Here is a 22,341-nt window from a genome sequence, read left to right as displayed (position 1 = left end):
GCCAATTGTTAAACACTTATAAGGACTCCCCTTGGTATTCCTCACTGTGGGAAGGCCTCCCTCTATATCTTCCTTGAAACCCGAGGCCATCTTGTGTTCTACTTAGACATTTTATTACTATCTTGCTTACTACTCTAGAAATATGAAGCAGAAGAAAAGTTGCATATTAAATTATTTTCTAGTTTCTATCTTCTCAAGAATTCTTGTCTTTTAAAAACAAAGTTGTTATCAAATACTTTGGGATTTTTTTTTTTCAACATCAGGGTAGCTCAGTCTTGAGACATCTGAGTCCTGAGTAATAACTGGTAGCAGCATGAAGAGGCAGTTCAGGGATCATGATCATTCATAGTCCTTCTCACTGTGCATCTTCTTTTGTTTAAAATATAAGGGTACACAAACGAAATCAGCTAAATTGATGTGTTTAAGACAGTGGTTTCTCTAGGGATCTTACTCCCACTGCCCTAACATTGGGCCAACTGTGTTCTCCTTTTTACTATTTTTACAAGGTTACGTACACCATTCCTATACTTTTAATTGTGTTTTTAAAGTATGTATACACGTACCATTCTTTCCCATTGTGCTTTGTGTTCCTAAAGGGTAGGAGCCTTGTCTTACTCATTTATGTCCATCTTGCCACAAACAGGTAGTAGGAACCCAATAAATGTTCCTTACATCGATGGAAGAATCCTTAAGAATGTGATTAATTGGCAAGTAGAGAAGACATTGCAATTCCTTCTGATTCAGGCAAACAACCATTTCGACAAATTTTTACCTTAACTACACATTAAGCCGTTAGATTTTAAAGATCTATTTATTTATTTTTAGAGAGAGAGAGAGAGAGAGAGTGAGAGCTCAGTAGGGAGGGGTAGAGGGAGAGAATCTCAAGCAGACTCTGCTGAGCCCAGAGCCCAACGTGGGGATTGATCTCACCACCCTGAGATCATGACCTGAGCCGAAAGCAAGAGTCAGACACTTTAACCAACTGTGTCACCCAGGGGCCCCTAGGCAGTTAGATTTTAGAGAAAAGATGCATATTATGCTCTATCCCAAGAGAGGTTATGTGGCATTCTGCTTAACATAATCAATTCCTTGACTTCAACACCAACTTTTGCTGGGTTTATTTCTTTTCTTCTAGAACTTTTCAAAGCGAGAAACTTTAGTGGAAAAAACAATTTAACAAGATAGACATTTAGTTCAATAGAAGAATTTTCCTGGTGTGAAAAAATAAATTACAAGAGGACTTTGCCTCTGAAAGATAATTAATAAAAACCTTCCGGTGTGATGACAAATCTGACATCTTGTCTAATGTCTGGCAGAGAAGAAAGTGTTGAGAGTTGCACAGTTAGAATAAAATGTTCCACTTCACAGCAAGGCCAGGCAGGATCTGATAATTATTTCTAGGCAAGGAAAGGTCATAGTCTAGTTGTTAAATTGACAACAGCAGGCCTGGGTATGTGACTATTGACCATCAGTGGGGTCTTCCCTTTAGATTTTCCTGATTTCACAGGTAAATATTGTCAGGAGTGTGGGTGATTATGGGATGACTCCCTCTTGGACATTCTGGGAGGTTTTTTTGTTTGTTTGTTTGTTTGCTTATTTCAGATTTATTGAGGTATAATTGACAAAATTTTAATATATTTAAAGTGTGCATTATGGCAACTGGCACAGTTATGTACCTTGTAAGGGGATTGCCCCCATCTAGTTATCTAGTTAATTAACACCTTTACCACCTCACATATCTATCCCTTCCTTTTTTAAGTTTTTATTTTTTTGGTGAGAACATCTGATTTCCACCCTCCCAGCAAACATCAACCATACCACACACTGCCAACCATAGTCATTATGTTTTATATAACATCTTCAGATTTTATTCATCTTATAGCTGAAAATTTGTACCCTCTGACCAACCTATCCCTGTCTCGCCTACCTCCCAGCCCCTGGCAACCTCTTTCCCACTCTCTGTTTCTATGAATTTGATTTTTTTTTTTTTTTTTTTTAGATTCCACATATAAGTGATATTATGTAGTATTTGTCTTTCTCTGTTTGGCTTATTTCACTTAGCACAATGCCCTCGAGACCTATCCATGTTGTCACCCATGGCAGGATGTCCTTCTTACTCATGGCTAAATAATATTCTCTTTCTATATAGATTTTATATATGAGTATTCCATAATATGCAATATGTGATATGATATATAGAACATATTATATATGGAATATATATAATATATATCTTACATATTCTCTATCCATTCTTCCATTGATGGACACTTATTTTGTTTCTATACTTCTTGGATATTTTGGGCTGAAACTGTGTTTATAGAACTTTCCCCCTCCCTTATAGAAGTTACTCATGGGTTTTGGTAGGCTTAATAATGGTTCCCTGAACATGTCCACATCCTAACTTCCAGAACACGTGACTATTACCTGGATTACCCAAGTGGGCCTGATATAACCACAATGGTCCTTATAAAAAGGATGCAGGAGGAGTCAGAAACAGAAGGGCATATGATGATGGAAGAAGAGAGACAGACAGAGACAAGGAGATGCAATGCTGCTGGCTATGCCACTGGGGAGGAAGGAGCCATGCACTAAAGGATAGAGTTGGCCTATGAGAGCTGGAGAGCCAAAGGGAAACAGATTGTGCCTTGAAGCCTGCTGAAGGAATACAGCCCTATCGGCCCATTTTAGACATCTGATACCCAGAACCGTAAGATAATAAAATACTTTTCAAGCCACTAAGATTGAGGTAATTTGATTCAGCAGTGATATGAAACTAATACATGGGACCTGTCTTATTTTGGGTTCCCCGGAATCAGAGCTGGATACAGGAGACAAAGGGCAAGATGCAGGTTGTTTTCTTTGGGAGATAACCCAGGAAACAAGAATGAGGGGCAAAAGGGTGAGGCAGGGGAGGAGAGAGAGAGCCGATGTAATGAAGTGTCACTGAGGTCACTTAGCAAGGACTGTGCCACCAGGACCTCTGAAAGGCACGTGGGATGTCTCCCAGGGGAGTGCATCTGGAGGAGGGTAATTAGGACATGTAACCAGCTGCCATTTCCCATTTGAGGACACCATTGAGGGCTGCCCTTGGAGCATCAGCTCGTCCACCTTTCCCAGCTCTGCTCGACCTTGCATTAACCAGGCTTCTGCAGCATAGGAGCAAGCCCCACAGCAGAGTGTGAAGAGGCTGAGGTCACTCTGTGGGACAAGGCTGAGCTCTTAGGAAACTGTCCACAGCAGCAGGGTCTGAGATAGGAGACTGGCTGACGTGACGGACTGGGGCATTGTCTTCTGTTGGACTGAATCCTCAACCCCTAGATCTGTTCATCTAGGTATTTCCTACCCTTTGTCTCCATAGGGTTAGGGTTTTATGTGCAGCCCAGACAACTCTTCCAGTGCCTGGGAAAGAGTTAGTACTTCATAGTTGCTCAGTTGAACTTCTGGGGCTGCTGAGTCTCACCCATGAGTATTTCATATAGGGACACCCTTCTTTATTTGATTTAAGGGAAGCAGGTCTTATCTGGCATTTGAAACCCCTAATTTAATTACTAAGATTTCATAAATAGATATAAATACCACCAGCTTTAGGGCAGGTACAGCCTCTAGTTTCTACTAAGGGCCAGCGAACCAAGCCTTCCTAATTGCATTAACTAAAATTCTTACAAAACTATTTTTCATTTAAAATTTACCAATTGAGTCTAGTTGATTAATCCTGGAATCTTAATAGTAAAGAGTTAATTCTGTTTAGACAGAAATTGTGATTTCATTGAGTGAATTATTTTCAGCTCTGTTTTAGCCAGACTAAAGGAGGACATGCCTGGTCAACTCAATCCTACTTGAGGACAAAACACTTTCAAATAATCTTGAAAACAACCCAGAGCTTGTTATCCCCGCCAAATTGCTTCCTGTTTCTTTAGCTGGCATGCCTTGGTGTTTGCACTTACCAAACCTCTGCATGGAATGTTCTTTATTATACTTTGCTACTTAAAAAATGTCAGTCAGCTTTCCAGTATGGCCTTATCTGTGACATGGTCCCTATTCTCAAAGAGTGAGTTGTTCCTTCTTCTGCACTTCTGGAATGCTTTTTACATAATCCTCCATACTAATATAAATAATAACAACAATGGGTAGCATATAGCACCTATTATGAGCCAGTTCCTATCCTAAACCTTTGATTTATGTTAACTCATTGGCCCTTACAAACCCATGAAGGTAGATCACCTTACTGGCTATATTGTACAAATGAGAAAACTAAGGCAGAGAAGTTAAGTACCTTGCCCAGGGTCACACAGCAACTAAAGGGTAAAATTAGGATTTGAACCCAGGTAATCTAGTTCAAGATTCTTTGTTTTGAGCTACTTCTTAATTCCCAATATATAGAAAATATAATATAATGTAATGTAATATTATTTGCCCCTGTGTCTGCCTTTCCTTCTAGATAATAAGTTTATCAAGGGCTTTGTTCATTTCTCCATCTCCAGTATCTATCCAAAGGCCTGGCAGATAATAGAAATTTTAAACTTTGACTAAGGGAATTAATGAAAAAAATGAACTCAACTACTCTGTTATGACAGCAGATCAAAATGCCCCACCACTTGAAAGGACAGTTGCTAAGACAAAAGAGAAGAAACTATGCCTGTTTGTGCTTAGGAATGGAGCAGACAGCAATTTCTACATCATGACTGTCTGACAGTCTTATCCAGGGTTCCAAAGCCATGAGCCTGTTTTCATCTTGCTTCTCTTCTTCTCTCCCTCCATTTCCCCCGACTCCTCCTTCTTCCTTCCTCTCCTCCTCCCTCCCTGTTGGTTTGCCCGGATTATATTTATATCTTGAAAAACCAAGTAAAGGGAACCAATATTTTCTGAGGGTCTACTGTGGGGCCAACACCATGGTGAACTGTATGAGTTTCCTCCAGCTGCTGTAACAAATTGCCACGTGCTTAGCATTAACTGAAATTAACTAAATTAAAAAAATTAAATTAACCAAAATGAACTAAAACAACACACATGGATTATCATATAGTTTTGAAGATCAGCAGTCCAAAATGGGCCTCACTGGGCTAAAATCAAGGTGTTAGCAGAGCTGCATTTCTTCTGGATGTTTAGGGGGAAATCTGTGTTTTTGCCTTCTCCAGCTTCTGGAGGCCTCTTGCGCTTCTTGGCTGGTGGTCCCTTCCTCCACCTCCAAAGCTGGCAATAGCAGGTCGAGGCTTTCTCACACCACATCACTACGGCCTGGCTCTCACTGTCACTTCTCTTTCTCGAGCTCTTAAGCTCTCCCTCTTCCATTTTCAAGGCTCCTTGTGATTATATCTAGATAATCCAGGATAATCATTCTCTTTTAAAGTCAGTTGATTTTCAACTTTAATTCCCCATTACCATTTAATCTAACATATTCACAGGTTCTGGGGATTGGGCTGAGGACATCCTTGGGGGACCATAATTCTGTGTCTTCCCTTTTAACAATTTGAGGAGAAGATACTGAGTAGCATTCAGTTGGCAATACGGTCTAGGATGTTGGTCCAAAACTGTGTGTGAAGGCGAGAACACTCAACAACTCAAACTGTGTATGAAGAACTCACCAAACTGGAAGTATTCGCCCTCTTTTTCTTCCCAAGAATCACAAAATTATTTCTAAGTGTCAGTTACATTAATGGCCAAGAAAGTGGCAGGTGTTCCATGTTTCTGGGGCTATAAAACCCCAGGAAGATGGTCAGGAGGTCAGATTCGAGGGTAGTGTGGATGACATGAGCTGACGCTCTCATGAGGGTATCCCCATGTGTGCACGTATGTTTGTGTGTGTATGTGGGTGTGCCCATGCGTGTCTTTAAAGCACCTCTTTTTTCCACGCTTTCCCTGTAGGCAGGGTGCCTTTATAAACCCTTCGAGGACTCTGGCAGGATAAAGAATCAATCAAAATTCATTGCTGTAACATTTTTATATCCTGCAAGTCAGAGCTGGTAGCCTTTCTTCCCTGCCAATCTAAGCTCCTCCAAACTGATTCCAGTAGGCCGACTTTGACAAGAGTAAACCAGAGGTGTTTTGTGGCAAGGATAAAGTAACTGTCCATCCACGCTAATAGCAAAAAGCAGTGAGTCAATGAGAGGAAAACAACGAGGGGCCAGGAGACACTAGTGAGTTCACTTGGAAAATACCATTTTGGAGCTGGCTTAAAAGAGGATGAGATCTGAGGTTGTTCACTGCCCGCTGAGATAATTATTTGTGGCAGGAAGTTTCTCTTTTTTTTAGCTACGGCTACTTCGAATACAGTTGCGTTAAGCTTTTCTTCAGTCCTGATATTTCTCTCTGACCTCTGGGACGTATTTGTGATGCCATGGCATAGAAGCCCCTCTGTGTCCTTGTCCCTTCCACACTTAGCATATAGTCAGCCAGGTGAGCTGCTGGCTCACATACACAACCCCAGATCTTAAGGGTTTGCACACTGCATGTGCAGTTTCCTTGTTGGGTAGTTCTCCTAAGTACTTGTCTTCTGAGCAGGGACTGATTTCTGGGCTCTTTCTATTGGATGGATCCACCATCTTAGAAGTCCTTCCCTTCTGTTTTCGAAGATGGGGAAGAGACGACATTTCAGGGGCCAGGTCGAGAAGTGGTGAAAATCCTTTTACTCTCCCTCTCTTGGCCAGAGCTTAGTCACATGGCCAAAGTCGCTGCAACAGAGCCAGGACCATGCAATTATGGATACTATTATGACAAGTAATTAGAAACTCATAACAAGGAGAGTTCTTTCCTTGAAAAGCCTATTTCCAAAGTCTACAGTAGGGATTGCAAATTCAGATGCCTCGGGGGCCAGACAAGCGTGTAACTGAGTCAAGTGAACAGAAGCAAAAATACAGGGAATGGTGCAGACAAGGACAGCCAAGAGAGGTACACTCTTGATAATATGATAATTTAACTTTTATGATAGACTGCTATGGCTAAACTAACCAAATCTGCTGGCCACATCCATCCCATATGCTGCCAGTTGGCAACCTGCAGTCTGGGACAGAAAAAACATTTTTCTGGAAGCAAATTCCGAAGTTGGCTATGTTCATGAATCACTACCTGTCAGGATAAACATAAACCCTTTCTTTTTAAAAAAGAAAGCTCGGAACAGCAACAAAGAAATGGAAGCTAAAAAAAGAAGCAGGTATAAAAAGTGTGATGTAAGGCTTTGCTATCGGTGTGTACCTTTAGGGCAGTGGCTTTTACATAGAGGATGGAGCTCTGAGCTACTGTGTTTTTTTTTTTTTTTTTTTTTTAATTCTTATGTTAATCCCCATACATTTCTGAGCTACTGTTTTAAAGGATGCTTGGTGTCCTGCAAAAGCAGCACAACTCAGCTCACAACAGGCACTGATGTTTTCCTTTGTGCACCTGACCCCAAGATGCAACCCCCCCCCCCCCCGACCTTCTACCTGACTCAGGCCCCTGCTGTTTCCCTTTGAATATTTCTGAGCACAGTCTATATACTGACCAGTTTTATAGTAGCAAAAAAGGAATATTTTGATGATATTTGTCAATGTCTACCCTGGGGAATATAATATCAGTGAATCACGTATATTGGTTTAAACATAATATATAGAAACAATGATAAGAATAATAGCAAACATTTGTTGAGCAACTACTATGTGCCTGGTATGACATAAGGCTCTTTACAACAATTAACTCATTTAACCCTCATAGTAACTTTAAGATACTATTATTGTTCCAATTTCCATCTGTGGAAACTGAGACACAGAAGGTTACTTGCCCAAGGTTGCAGCTGGCAAATGGCAGCTGATAAACTGGGATTCATACAGAACCAGTGTGGCTCTGTCCTGTGCTTATAGTTTGTCTGACCATGAATCTGCTTTCCTAAGCAGGCTGATTGTAATTTTCAAATAATAGAAATCCTTCAGTGATCATAAAATTTGATCACTGCTGAGCTTTCAAAGGTATATTGGTTGTTGCTTATGAGGTGCAAGCTAATGCATAAATGAACAAAAAAACCATATAGGAAAGCCATTATTTCTAAGGCATTAAAGATAAATTCAGAATGTTGTTCGTAGTATATATTCTGGAAATGCTAAAGAGGGTTTGGAGAAAAGTATGTCCAGGTGGCATATTTCTAAGAGTGACATCTGATGATTTTGGAGAAGGGGCTTAACCTAGTTTTGGAGTAATGTCCAAATACTCGCTTTTAAACCAATGAGGGAGGCTTCTTCATATTCTTCCACCAAACTCAGTATGATTGAAATTGGAGAGTGGGTATCCATGACAAGTTCATGCACAGATACTACTTAAATTCTGCTGAAAATTCAAGGGGCGATAGCGGTAAGTAATATATTCTACCACTACTGCCCAGTCAGACGCTCAGCTTTTGGGAAGCCTTGAATTAGTCTGGATTATTTTTTAAATGCAATTTTCTAATTTCAGAGATCTGTTACATGAAACCCAGACAGACACAAAGGAACTTACGTGAAAGCAAAAAGTGTGTTGGCAAAAAAGACAAGTCTATGTTCCTTTCCATTTATCCAGCTAATTCTGAGCCATCTTTGAGATCAAAGCAGAAATGTCCCTTCTGTGGGTTTGCTTTCCCTGATCTCCCTAGATGAAGTTAAACTCCTTGTCCCTGGCTTTTACATGCTCTCAAAGACACAATTTCCTCTCAAGTTAAAATTCTAGTTAATTAATTGAACTATGATTTGTTAATGCCTGTCACCTTTTCTAGTCCACATTAACAGTTGACACTTGCTGACCACTTATCCTGTGCGACACTATTCTAGTTGTTGGCTTCTTTAAATTTTTAATTTTTTTTTGAGAAAGAGAGAGAGAGCACTGGAGTGAGCTAGCAGGGAGGGTTAGATGCTTAACTGACTGAGCCACCCAGGCACCCCTATTGTAGTTGTTTTAGATGCACCATCCACTGAATCCATGTATCTCCTCTCAATGCACGTCTTATTCTCCATATTTCCATTGCTATCAGTCAGTAAAGGACAGAGCCAAGATTTGAACCTCTGGAGTTTGTGCTTCTAATTACTGGCTTATTATGCTTCTATATAAGCTCCAGAACAGCACCTAGCAAAGTGCTGAATCCCAGGAGATTAATAAGTTTGGGGGAATAAGTGAATGAATGAATGCAGGGAGGACAGACTAGTTCTTCCTTGGCTAAGTCACAAGTTGCCCAGGAGAGTGCTGCATGCTTTTTTCTTATAAGTTTGGTGGGTAGAGGGACCCAAGAATTTACAAATAAAATCTGAGCCTCTGGGAGTCCTCTCATCACTCCCATCCTCCCTGATGGTCAGCTGTTGGAAAACGTTTATTTTTCCTTTATGACTCCTGAGGATTCCTGAATAGAGCCTGCCAAGAAATCAGGACAGAACAGGGGCTCCACTCAACCAACCTCTCAACCAGTTCTGGATTCTTATGCTCAGGATCGCTAGAGAAATGGCATCTCCTTAGTTCCTAGGGGCTGACTGGTTTACTGGTCTGGGGTTGAGGGCAGAATTAGCTGATTAGAAGGTTAAGGTATAATTGTAGGCTCAGGGTGCCTGGAGGCCACCTTTGACCATTTAATGTTTAACTGAATTAGCATTGGCCAGTTACAGATTTTCTGCTTGCAAAATTGCGTGCAAATTATTCTGAGTCCTGAATCTGCATTCTGTGTGTGTGCCACTTGGGATGTCAGCATTATGATTGCCTTGGAAGCAATCTAACCAGAGCCTGCTCTGGAGGCAAGGGAAAGTTTCACAAGCAGAACTGCTCCGATAGGGAACTATAATATCCTAACCCCTTTGATTTTTGAAAGATGATGTCGGTCAGGGTGATGACTTGCCCATTTCAATTTCTCTGATATTCCTCAGTCCAGCCATACCATGAACCTCCAAAGATTAATTCTCGCTCTCATTCCTTGGGGTTCACTGCATTTCAGGGGCCTGGTATTTAGAGAGAAGCCCTGGGTCCCTGGTTTCCAACCTTTTGTGCCCTCTTGTGAATTTGCTGGTGGGGATAATAATGAGTTTTCTTCAACAGCTTGTGAACAGTGGTTAAGAGTTTGCATCCTAGTATCAAAATTTGGTTTCCCAAGAAGCAGGCACTCAGTCAAGGATTTGAGTGCAAGTAGTTTTATTTGGAGGCTGGTGTCAGAAAACACCAACAAGACATGAGAAAATGAGCCAGGGAAGGAGAGGCAGTGAATGGAGGGTGAGTTATCAAGCCAGATGCCACTGTGGGCACCTGGAGTTGAAATCCACATGGAAAAAGGGAGACAGAACCCTTGCCTGCAAGATGTCTCTCCTGAAGGGTGAGAGAGCTGGGGTATTTGTGCACCGATTCTCATCAGTTATGGTCAAGGGCTGCTGCTGAGAATATGAATTTCCAAACACTCTCTGCTGGCACCAAGCTCTGTTAAAACAGCCTTCCCCAGGTTTCAGAGAAACAACTCAGGCAAAAAAAATGTAAAATCCTGCCCCATGACATGGAAAGCCTAAGGGGTATGGGAGGAGCTCTCACAATGATCCAAATCAGAGGACACTTAAGCCTGGATTCAGATCCTGGCCCCATCCATCCTAGCTGCACGATCTTGGGCAAATGTGTTAGCTTCTCTAGGATGTGAGGCCCCTTGTCTGTAAAATGTATCCTATAAAATATTAAATACATCATAGGTTGTGGTAGAGATTAAAGGAGATGATGCATATAACAAACTTAGCATAGTGCTCGCCATGTAGTAAAGGCTGAAAAATGTTAGCAGTTACATTTTAAGTATTATGGAGAGTCTTCTCTGTGTCCATATATGCAGTAGGTGCTTGGTACCAAAGTTGGGGAAAAAGAAGTAACTCCTATCTTTACAGGGCTTGTAGTCTTTGCCTAGTAAACCCCTGACTATTTCTTACCATACTAAATTACCCCTTGTCCAAGGGTGTGTCACATACTTTTATATTCCAAAACATATAGCCTAGATTTTTGACTCCAGGATGAAGCACTCCAAGGATTTGCAAAGACAAAGCTGAGCTTTTGGAAGCAATTGTAAAGTTTAGGTTTTTCTAGTAGCCAAACTTACAAAAGTAAAAACAAAGTGGTGAAATTGACTTTAATAACATATCTATTTAGTCCAGTCTGTAAAATATTATTGTTTCAACATGTAATCCATATACAAATTATTAAATTAGGTATTTTACATTATTTTTCTTTTTGGTACTCAGTCTTCAAAATCCAACATGTATTTTATACTGACAATTTCTGCCCAGCTACATTTCACATGCTTGGTGGCAGAGTGTGGCTCGTGGCCACCATATTGGATTGTGAAGGTCTAGTGGGCTCTGAATTCCTTTGGGAAGTAATTTCCAATGGAATATTCTGTTTTCCTCCTCATTATATATGGCACTGCTCCTTTTCATCTATGACAGTGAAGTTGGTTTTAGCTCGGGCATCATATGAAATTGACTGTTTTTGTAATGTAATTTCACACATAGAAACCATGGTGAGATTCTTAGCAGGTGTAAAAATCTGACAAAGTTATTTCTTTAACAGCAACCTGATGGAAACTACAGCAGCTGTTCCCATTTGCGTGTTTTCCAAATCTCATTGCCAAAGCGAATTGTTGGCAGCCACAGGAGAAGCATCAACTTACCTCTTCATTTGGGAAATGAAATTAAAACCTCAGCTCATTTCTAAAAGTCACAGATTTGGTAGAAGTTAGTAGGGCAAACACATAAGCCGCTGTTAAAATATTGATGGCTTTGGTTTTTCTCAGGTGCTGCTGCTAACATCTGCAGAAGATTTGGACTGCGCGCCTGGATTTCAGCAGAAAGTGTTCCATATCAATCAGCCAGCTCAGTTCATCGAGGACCAGGTGATTCTAAACTGTAAGCAACATCACTTGATGATTCTTTGGGCCTGTTCTCATATTTGAATTCACCAGTGTCTAAGAATGTGTCTCAGGATGTGGCATTCCCTGAGCTAAGTGTTTTCTGATCATTTTTCTTATGTCACTGCTTGACCCAGGGTGGAAGCTCTTGAATTAGAGCCTTGTCGGCTGAGAGGTGAATAAAGTGGTTGTGTATCTCTTTTGAGTATTTTATCATTGGTGAGCATTTCCTCACTGGTCCCAGAAAAGGAGACCATCAGCCTCCAATGTGAGTGCTACTCTGTGCAAAGGAAATTAAATCCATTTCCCCTGGGTAGTTCCCTAAGAGCAAAACCAATGCCTTCCCAAGGATTGTTGTTTTACTGGGATTCCTTGTGCATAGTGTTAGATGAAAATAATGGTGAGAGCGGGACGTTGGCTTCTGGGAATTTTAGGTCATAGGAATTCAAAACTCCTTTTCTGAAGGCTAATAAGAGGGTCTTCAGAAAGATTCAAAACCTCTACTGGCTATTTTGTGGAGTAAACTCATATCCCCCCAAATTCCAATTAAAATATGCTCCCCTCAGATCTGTGGTTATAATCTCTTCCTATTTTTAATGCCAATATCATATTGTTTTATCTTTATGAGGGCATGGAGTGCATTGCTAAATGCATAGCAAGCATAGTTTTAGCACAGTAGAATCTAAAATTGATGGTAGACAAATAACCATTTAATTGTAAGCTCTTGAACACCATTCTTTAACATTTGGGAATGCAGAATATGAAAACAGTGGTTTAATTTGTTCAGATGCTCCCAGGTCCCTTTAGGGAAGATAACTGTGCATTTGCCCTTACGGTCTCAGGCTTGCCTTCCACGCTAACCACGTTCCTTCATTCCTTGCTCTATGGCTGGTGTGTTTAAAGAAAAGGAAAATAACACCAGAAAAACAAAATAAAACCAGCCTGCTTGATTGGATTGTTCTTTGAGGCTAGAACACATTTGAAGAGTTGAAAGGAACACAGTAATAAAGATGCAATGCCGAGCATCAAGGGAGCTACCCAAGGTGAAGTCCATGAACATCTTGATCCAATTATACCAATGGAATCATTTTGGCAATTAGAGTCTGCAATGACAAGGTGCAGAACTGTCACAATAAGTGAATTCCAATGTGTGATTTCATGTTAATTTGATCCCTGAGTGTGATTCCTGGGTCAGGCCATCAGGAACCCTTATTTGTCTTTTGATTCTCCTATTTATCAGAATCAATATTTTCAAAGGGAACTTTAAGAGAACCATTTTTTTCTGACTCTTCTCCCCCCTCATCTGTTTGTCTCATCTCTTCTCTTCTTCTCCTTCTCTCTCTCTGTGTCTCCCTTTTCTTTTCTTTCTTTCTTTTTTTTTTTTGCAAGCGATTATCCCAAACAGCATCTATATTAACATGGGTAGAAATGTGAAGCCACACTGAGTATGGAAATTAATAGAGTTGGTATGCAAAGCAGGCCCATAAATGTGATTGCTTCTGTAATCTTCACGACACCAAACAGCTTTTAATTCACCGCTGAGAAGCTGGAAACAATCATACTTTGGGGGATCTTTTTAATTTAAACTAGACCATACTGTATATTCCAATATCACAGTTTTGTGTGTGTCTGTGTTTTTTTTTAATCCCCTAAGTAATTAAGTGGGTTATGGTTGTTGGTTCTGTGTAAGCTAGTAAATGCTAAATGGAACTCGGTTGATTATCAATGATAGCACGTTCAGAAAAAGGCAGTGATATGGGAATTGAGGATATTTAAAATTTTAGGTATGAATTTGTATGTAAATTGTTGGATCAGCAAAATCTGACTAGCCCCCTCTCAGTGAAACTGTAGGTTCATATGTATTACTAGGGTAAAAAATACAAAGAGTACATCTGGTCTGATGCTTTTGAGTTCATCTCAAAGCAATGAACATGGGTTGTTATGAGTTAGACCCTGCAAATAAGGTTAATTGTGCCTGAATGCAGAAGAAAATTTCCATAGCCTTGAGAATGCCTATTGAATATTGTTTGGGAAAATCTGGATTTCCAGAAGATATAGCAATGTATTGCTCTATTCCAGAGGAAAGGAAAAGCCAGGAGTATTGAGTATTGATGAACCTACCCCCCAGGCAACGAACATTCCCCCTACTCTCTCCCTCCCTCTCCTTCTTCCCCTTTCTTTCTCCATTTCTTTCATGCATTTTCCTAGGGTTCGACATAAGACCCTTCTTTTTTTTTTTCTTTTTCTTTTATTTTTTTATTTTACTTTTTTTTACTAACATACAAGGTATTATTTGTTTCAGGGGTACAGGTCTGTGATTCATCAGTCTTACACAATTCACGGCGCTCACCATAGCACATACCCTTCCCAATGTCCATCACCCAGACACCCATCCCACCCACCCCCCTCCCCTCCAGCAACCCTCAGTTTGTTTCCTGAGATGAAGAGTCTCTTATGGTTTGTCTCCCTCTCTGGTTTCATCTTGTTTCATTTTTCCCTCCCTTCTCCTATGATTCTCTGTCTTGTTTCTCAAAATCCTCATATCAGTGAGATCATATGATAATTCTTTCTCTGATTGACTTATTTCATTTAGCATAATACCCTCTAGTTCCATCCATGTCATTGCAGATGGCAAGATTTTGGGGTTTTTTTGATGGCTGCATAATATTCCATTGTATATATATACCACACCTTCTTTATCCATTCATCTGTTGATGGACATCTAGGCTCTTTCCATAGTTTGGCTATTGTGGACATGGCTGCTATAAACATTGGGGTGCATGCCCCTTCGGATCACTGCATTCATATCTCTGGGGTAAATACCCAGTAGTGCAATTGCTGGGTCATGGGGTAGCTCTAGTTTCAACTTTTTGAGGAACCTCCATACTGGTTTCCAGAGTGGCTGCACCAGCTTGCATTCCCAACAACAGTGTAGGAGGGTTCTCCTTTCTCCTCATCCTCACCAACAACTGTCATTTCCTGACTTGTTAATTTTAGCCATTCTGACTGGTGTGAGGTGGTGTCTCATCGAGGTTTTGATTTGTATTTCCCTGATGCCGAGTGATGTTGAGCACTTTTTCATGTGTGTGTTGGCCATTTGGATGTCTTCTTTGCAGAAATGTCTGTTCATGAACATAAGACCCTTCTATCTCTGAAAATATGATTAACCAAGAAACCACTGAGTGGTGGGTGCTCTCAGAATGAAGGCCATATTGACACAAGGTTAATGTCTGGATGAAAATGGAGAAGAGTTAAACAGAACCAGAAAGTTTGAAAATACTTAGATACTTAGGTTGCATGCCAAGATGTGGGAAATGGTTAGAATTATTTTAGCGACATATACATACAAGCTGATGTTTTAGGTAATAAAAACGTTAAAAGACACCAGGCTAGTAACATCTCTTGGACTCCGCTTATGGCATTTGTACTTTCCAGTTTTGCTTTATCTTTGCAATATTTAAGATCTTTGGTTTCCAATCACTATAATGTTTTGTCTTGCGGAAGGTGTAAACATAGCATAATCAATCAGTGGATGTCTACATTTTTCACGATTCTGTAAGGTTATCTGAAAGTGTTATCTCTTTGCCTGACAGACACAGTATGTCTGCTCATACCCCAGACTTATATTCAACCAATTTTGGGTTCAGCTTTTAGCAGGCTATAGAAAATGTTTATTCTGTCCACAGCTTCCTGCTCTTTGTTCAGATAGTAATATTTCCTTTTATCCTTTTTCATCTTTCTCCTCAATTCTCAATGACTTATCTTTTTCTACTTTAACTGTTACTAATGGTCACCTCCACTCCTTTTCTTTCCCTAATATTTTATTCACTGTTCACTCCAATACATCTTTCCTTCAGTTGTTCTAAAGCCTTTTATTTTCTTCACATCCAAATAACTCTTTATTCTACTCTCCTTTCCACTAAGTAGCTTGCTTTCGTCTTTAAAAGGCCATTTTTCAACAAGCTTCTAGGATCAAAACATGGTATTCCACTATTCTTGTAATGTAACCAGGGGAGCTCTTTCATTGTATCTTTCACAGTGTGATGCAAAGCCCCCAACTCATGATAACTTGGACAAAAGTTTCCTGCCTTCATCTTAGTCTTGAAAAATGAGCTGGGAAGATGTGCTTATTCCCATTTTTTTTATGAGAAGTGCAAGAAGAAAGGGGAAGACAGCTTGGAAGGCAGAAACTCAGGAGACATCCGTTCAAGGCCTTTGGACTCAGGGCAGAATCTTTGAGGGGTTTGTGGTTGGGGATCCCTAGAGGCCTCCAACACCCAGAATTCTCTTAATGGATTAGTATTGTTGCTTCTTCTGTAACATGAAAATCATGTGATTCTGGTACCTATCATCTTGGCCCCATGAGATTTGAATAGTGATGTTGGTTACACCCTCCCAGCTGACACCTGGGCTTCAGAAGAATAAGCACCCTTGGAAAACTGACCAGCCATCCAGCTGAGGTGGAAAAGGACCAGGTGATAAGCCACTGACTATCTTGTGTTTTGCAAAATTACAGAACAGACTATTCTGCCCTGGCCATATCAGCTCAAGCACATCTTCCTAGCCTCATGGAGAGATCTATAATCGAGTTAGCTGAGGGGATCCATACTCTTGACCCTCTAGCTTATATTAATGGGAGATATCTGCAACTTCCAGAGTCCAGAAAGGACACCCCAATGGCCATCTAGGCACCATTAGACCAGCACTTTTCTACCTGTTACTGTTTATCCTTCCTGGATTACTCTTCATAGATGCCACCCCCACGCCCCCACACACAGACACAGACACACAGAGAGAAATTGCTGTGCCTGAGTTCACCTAAAATACAACCTGTATAATTACAGTTTTATTTTTTAATTTAAATTCAATTAACATATAGTGTATTATTAGTTTCAGAAGTAGAATTCAGCAAATCATCAGTCTTATATAATACCCAGTGCTCATTATATCATGTGCCCTCCTTAATGTCCATCACCCAGTTACCCCATCCCACCACCCCTCTCCCCTCCAGAAACCCTTAGTTTGTTTCCTATGATTAAGAGTCTCTTATGGTTTGTCTCCCTCTCTGATTTCATCTTGTTTTATTTTTTCCTCCCTTCTCCTATGATCGTCTGTTTTGTTTCTTAAATTCCACATACGAGTGAGATCATATAATTGTCCTTCTCTGATTGACTTATTTTGCTTAGCGTAATACCCTCTAGTTCCATCCACACTGTTGCAAATGGCAAGATTTCATTCTTTTTGATGGCTGAGTAATATTCCATTGTCTATATATACCACATCTTCTTTATCCATTCATTAGCTGATGAACATCTGGGCTCTTTCCATAGTTTGGCTATTGTGGACATTGGTGCTATAAACATTGGGGTGAAGATTCCCCTTCAGATCACTACATTTGTATTTTGGGGGGAAACCCTTAGTAGTACAGTTGCTGGGTCGTAGGGTAGTTCTGTTTTCAACTTCTTGTGGAACCTCCATACTATTTTCCAGAGTGGCTGCACCAGCTTGCATTCTCACCAACAGTGTAAGAGCGTTCCCCTTTTCCATATCCTCGCCAACATCTGTCTTTTCCTGACTTGTACAACCTATATAATTACACTTCTAATAACGCATTTGCACTAGTTAGAATAGGCTTGGTATCAAACAACCCCAGTGACCTAACAGAATAAAAGTTTATTTCTGATTGTTACTACTGTTATCCTTGACCTTAGGTAGGTTCAGTGTCCCTACAATGGCCATATAATCCGGGATTGAAAGAAGATAAATCATGGACATTAAAAATCTGCAGAAATGAGTGATTTTAGGATTTGAACTTCATGGACCAGTAGATTTTTTTTTTTTTATCTTGGATTGATGAGATTGTATTTTTAAACATTTTTCTAAGCCTGGACATTAAAAAAAAAAAAAAAAGCAAATAGATGAGACAGAGGGAGAATACTACCATTTACTTTGGCTAGAATTTTCTTTTAGAAGGTCATTTGGGAAAAATAAAAATAAAAGATCATTTGGCACTAAAAAACAAGTGAAACAGGAATAAGGACTAATTACAGCAGAGAAGGCAGTTCTTTAATTTGAGTAAATTTTCTTTTGTAAGATAATGTGCCAAATGTCCTTATTTACTTCATTTTAGGAGGAAATCACATGTCAAATGCATTAGGCTGATACTACTTTTCTCCTATTGACTTTTCTGATACTCTTCTCAAGTTTCAGTATGTTTGTTTTCTAGAGAGGCAGGGATAAGTCTTAAGGGATTTCCTTATGATGGTCTGTATGCCCATGCTGACAGCAAGAAGAGAGAGAGCATTTCTGGAAAATGTAAAAAGTTTGCATACCTTGGGAACAGATGTTGGGATTTGTAAAATGCACCATGAGTGTTGATCAGTGTGGCATCCATGGCCTTCATAGCTGGCATTTACTGTGCACTCTCTAAGTGTGGAGGGTCCCCTTGAACCTCATAACAGGCCTTAGGGGATAAAATAATCTCATATGCCCATTTTACAGATGAAGACACTAAAGCTGGGCTAGTCAAAGCAATTTACCCAAGGTCGTATCACTCATATTTGGCAGCATCAAGATTTGAACCCAGGATTCCAGTCCCTTGGCTCTTATCCAGAGCTCTTCAGTCTAGTGGATTGTTTTTGTTGATGTCAGTGGTGACACATCAAGGAAATGTGCCACTTCATTTTCCTATCTATTTTCATCAACCTGGATGAGATAGAGAAGATAGAGAAGTTCTGCTGCATTATAGTTTTTCTGTTCACAACCAAGTTTCATTCTTCCTCTGTAATATTAAAAAAATACAGAAAAAGTACCTCTTTTTCCTTGTTTCGAATAGATCCAGTTAGTGAAAGAGTGTCCATGACCTGCACTCCTGGCTTTCCACCGTCCCCATGGGTTTCTTTCACCAGGACACTGGTTGGTCACGCCACCTTGACAATGACCTTGACTAAGTGGTCCGATCATCCATGGAGTGAATGGTGTTGCATTAATCGTATTTGTACTTAACATACATGAGCCATGGCTTTTGAGGGTGTTTTTAATTGACTATAAATCAAACAGGGAACTTGAAAAATGAAGGCAATTAATGAAAAAGCAGTGTGAGAGGTGTTTTGCATCCTAACGTAGGAAATACATCGCCAGTGAATTGAATGTCAAAACAAAGGCCCTTTTGACCCTGCTGAAAAGATTTCATTTGGATGGTAATAAATGGATGAACTTTCCAACTGGCAGGTGGAGAAATGCCTGTTTCCTGAGTTTAAGCTCACTTGGGCTTTTGTCTGTCTATATTCTCTATCCTTGAACACTTCCCAAGTTCTTTTATTTTTGTTTTTAGTTTTAGTGATTTAAAAAAAATGATAATTTTTTTTCCATTTTCTGATTGTACTTTGCACTACTAACTTGTATTTGCCCTCAAGTTGGGAGATTGATTAAATGATTAATGAAATGGTTTAACATCACCTGCTCTGGAGTCTGCCTAGATCTGAATATGGTTAGAGTTTCAAGTGGTATATTTACTTAAGCTGTTATGATATGCCAAGGAATATTACTCTGATGTCACTTGATTCACTCCACATTATGAAGGTGATTATATTTTGGGTCAGAATGTGGACTCCTATTTACATCAATGAGGCTTTTTCCTATATTTAGAGTCCTGTAGAAATGTAATACTTTTACAGGTTTGCCCTTCCACCCCACCATCATATTTGTAACAGTCTAATAATCCAGTCAATTAATATTGTTCTAATCCTCAAAAGTGCATATTAACTACCTTATTTCATAAATGTAAGGTGATGTGGTAAATAACTACAGAATAAAAAGAACACAAACACATATTGGAGAGGGATAGGACGAAGTGCTTAGAGATCCTTCCATTGGACTTGGGTGCTATGTTGTGTTTCAAAGAGTGGGAAACATATCAAGTAGTGGAGTGAGAGGGCCTGAGAAGGTGAGGCATGTAGATGGGGCCCCTGTGGCGTAAGTTTTATCAGCAGAATGGAAGAAATAAATAGACCCGAGAAATCACACTGTCAGCCTTTGGGCTAAATTTGCCCCACAGATATGTCCTGTCTGGCTGCTCAGTGTGGAAGTGTTTAATGAAAAAGGTTTAGTGAAAAGAATTTATTGACAACATTGAGAATTTCACTTTTAAAAATTCGTAACTTTTGGAAGATTAAACCTCCAGAATATAGACCCCAGAGGCGGGCTGCCTGGGTTCAAATCCAGGGTTTGCCCGTTATCAGCTAAGTAATTTTGGAAAGTTAGAGGAACACAAAAACTTCACTGGGCCTTAGTTCTCAGTTCCCTCATTTATAAAATGAATATGATAATGGCAGTAACCTCAATAGGTTGCTCTGAGAATTAAATGTTAATCTTTGTAAAGGGTTCTGAATAGTGGCTGGTCTATAGAAAGCACTAGAATGTTAGCTGCCAGAAGTTAGTGCATCAATAATTGTAGCTGGGGCCTTCCCTGTGGCCCTCCAATCTCTACTGTCTTCCTGTCATCGGTTGGCTTCCTCCTTCATTCTGCCTGCCCCTTATAGACATCTAAATTCACTCCATGAAGTCGCCATTGCTCCTGAGACTGGTGAGTGGATCGAATGATATGTCACAAAAGACCAACTGCAGGTGCTGTTTCTATCAAACCACTGCTGTTACTGATAGTAGCTGTTCTTGGTGGTCAAGGAAGCAGAGACAATGCTGAGAGATGGAAGTGTATGAGCTGGCTGCCATCAATTAAGACTTTGAAATCTATTTTCAATGTTTTGAATAGTTAATGCACGTAATGTGTGAAAGGGGGGCCAAGTGATTAGACAGTGTGGCTAGCTTTCTAGAAGTTCAGAATAGACGAATGAGAGGGAAGAGTGGGGAGGGCTGGGGCGGGCATGGAGCCATGTGAGAAGTTCTGAGATGGGGATGGTTGGAGGTAAATCAGAGGAGAGGTGGCAGGAGAGGTGACAGCATGATTGAGGGGCACCTATATATGAAATAAGGGTGGGAGCAGAGCCCCAGAGAAATCCAAGGGTCTAGACTAGGGAAGACATCTAGAAGTTTTCTAAAAGAGATGCATAATCATTGGAGTCTCTCTCAGCTCACTGACTTGTATGACCCCTTTACTCTCTGGACCTCTGTTTCCCCATTTGTATAATAAGGGTATATTAGTCTGATTCTTACCAGAGCTGTTTGGGTTGTGATCCAAAGTAACCCAACTCCACCTGGCATTAGCAAAAACATATAAAATTATCAGCTCACATGATTGAAGTTTTTGAGGCTTGAACTGGCTTCAGGAACACCAGGGTCTAGAGGCTCTGATGATGTCATCAGGATCACCCTTCATTCCTCAGTTCTGCTTTCTGAAGTGTTGGTATCCCCCACTCTCAGAGGGCTTCCCTCCAAGAGGGTCACCAGCAGCCCCAGACTTTTATTCTTCCAAATTCACAACCCAGAGCATCTCTTTTCCAAGTGCTCTGGCAAACCTCTCATGGCTAACACTCTTGGTCAGGTTTGGCTCTTGCGCCTATCCCCAAGCCAATCACAGTGTCCAAGAAAATGTGGTATTTCTGTTGGCCAGGCCTGGGGAAGTGGAGATGCTGTTCCTTGAAGGAAAGGAGTGATGCCGGGCCGGCAGAAATAGAAGTCCACTGTACAGGAGTTCTGCCCTGCTGCTAAGGCCCCTTTCCATACCAGCATTCTCTGACTGCAGGCTGTGCTCCGTGCATACGGGTTTTTAGAACCCAGCACACACGCAAATGGAAATGTATCTTAGGTGGCAGGGGATGAGGACAGCCATCATGCCTGGGTTTCTCACTGGTTATGCTGGTGAGCAGATTGCCTAATTAAGACTGTCAAATTCAAAATGATGCCATATGGCCTCACTCTTCAACCTGTTGAGTGTATCTTTGCTCACACAGTTCTGTAACTGGTATAAATCTCTTTTATTTCTGTTTTTCTTTAAGAGAGGAAGAATACAGGAACATACGGATATTACAGGAGCATCTCCTAATTTAAGATATTAGAACCACATGAATTGGGCTGCTTAATGAGTAAGGTATCAAAACAGAAAGTACGAAAGATGAAGCATGGCTTTAAATAGTTTGAGAAAGCAGAAGATCTTATTATCCTGTAACATACCAAATCTACACCCATTCTCGTTATTGTGGTGCCCTCTGTCTCTTTCATCTTAATTTTCATGAAATTTTTGTTGGCTTGAAAGCAAAAGGGCAAGAGGTACAAATACTTGTCAGTCAAAATATCCCCAAGCATTTTTTTAAAAGATTTATTTATTTATTTATTTGACAGAGAGAGAGAGAGACAGCTAGAGAGGGAACACAAGTGGGGGGAGTGGGAGAGGGAGAAGCAGGCTTCCCCCGGAGCAGGGAGCCCGATGCGGGGCTCGATCCTAGGACCCTGGGATCATGACCTGAGCCGAAGGCAGACGCTCAATGACTGAGCCACCCAGGTGCCCCTCCCCAAGCATTTTTTGGTATTTGACCAAA

The 22,341-nt window shown here is 40.5% G+C and overlaps 1 protein-coding gene across 6 annotated transcripts in view; it reads left to right on the top strand.

Moving 5' to 3' along the window:
• Nucleotides 1-22,341, top strand: part of CDH13 (cadherin 13) — a 1,404,901-nt gene that overhangs the window by 605,212 nt on the left and 777,348 nt on the right. For all 6 annotated transcript variants that reach the window (XM_035024712.1, XM_035024708.1, XM_035024709.1 and 3 more), the window contains one exon: nucleotides 11,735-11,846. In XM_035024712.1, coding sequence (XP_034880603.1) covers nucleotides 11,735-11,846 — 112 coding nt within the window. The remainder of the gene's footprint in view (nucleotides 1-11,734; nucleotides 11,847-22,341) is intronic.

The sequence above is a fragment of the Mirounga leonina genome, unplaced genomic scaffold, assembly GCF_011800145.1.
Source record: "Mirounga leonina isolate KUSES-001 unplaced genomic scaffold, KU_Mleo_1.0 Mir_180, whole genome shotgun sequence".
Taxonomy (NCBI): domain Eukaryota; kingdom Metazoa; phylum Chordata; class Mammalia; order Carnivora; family Phocidae; genus Mirounga; species Mirounga leonina.
The sequence above is the reverse complement of the archived record's forward strand: the minus strand, read 5'-3'. Positions and strand labels throughout refer to the sequence as shown.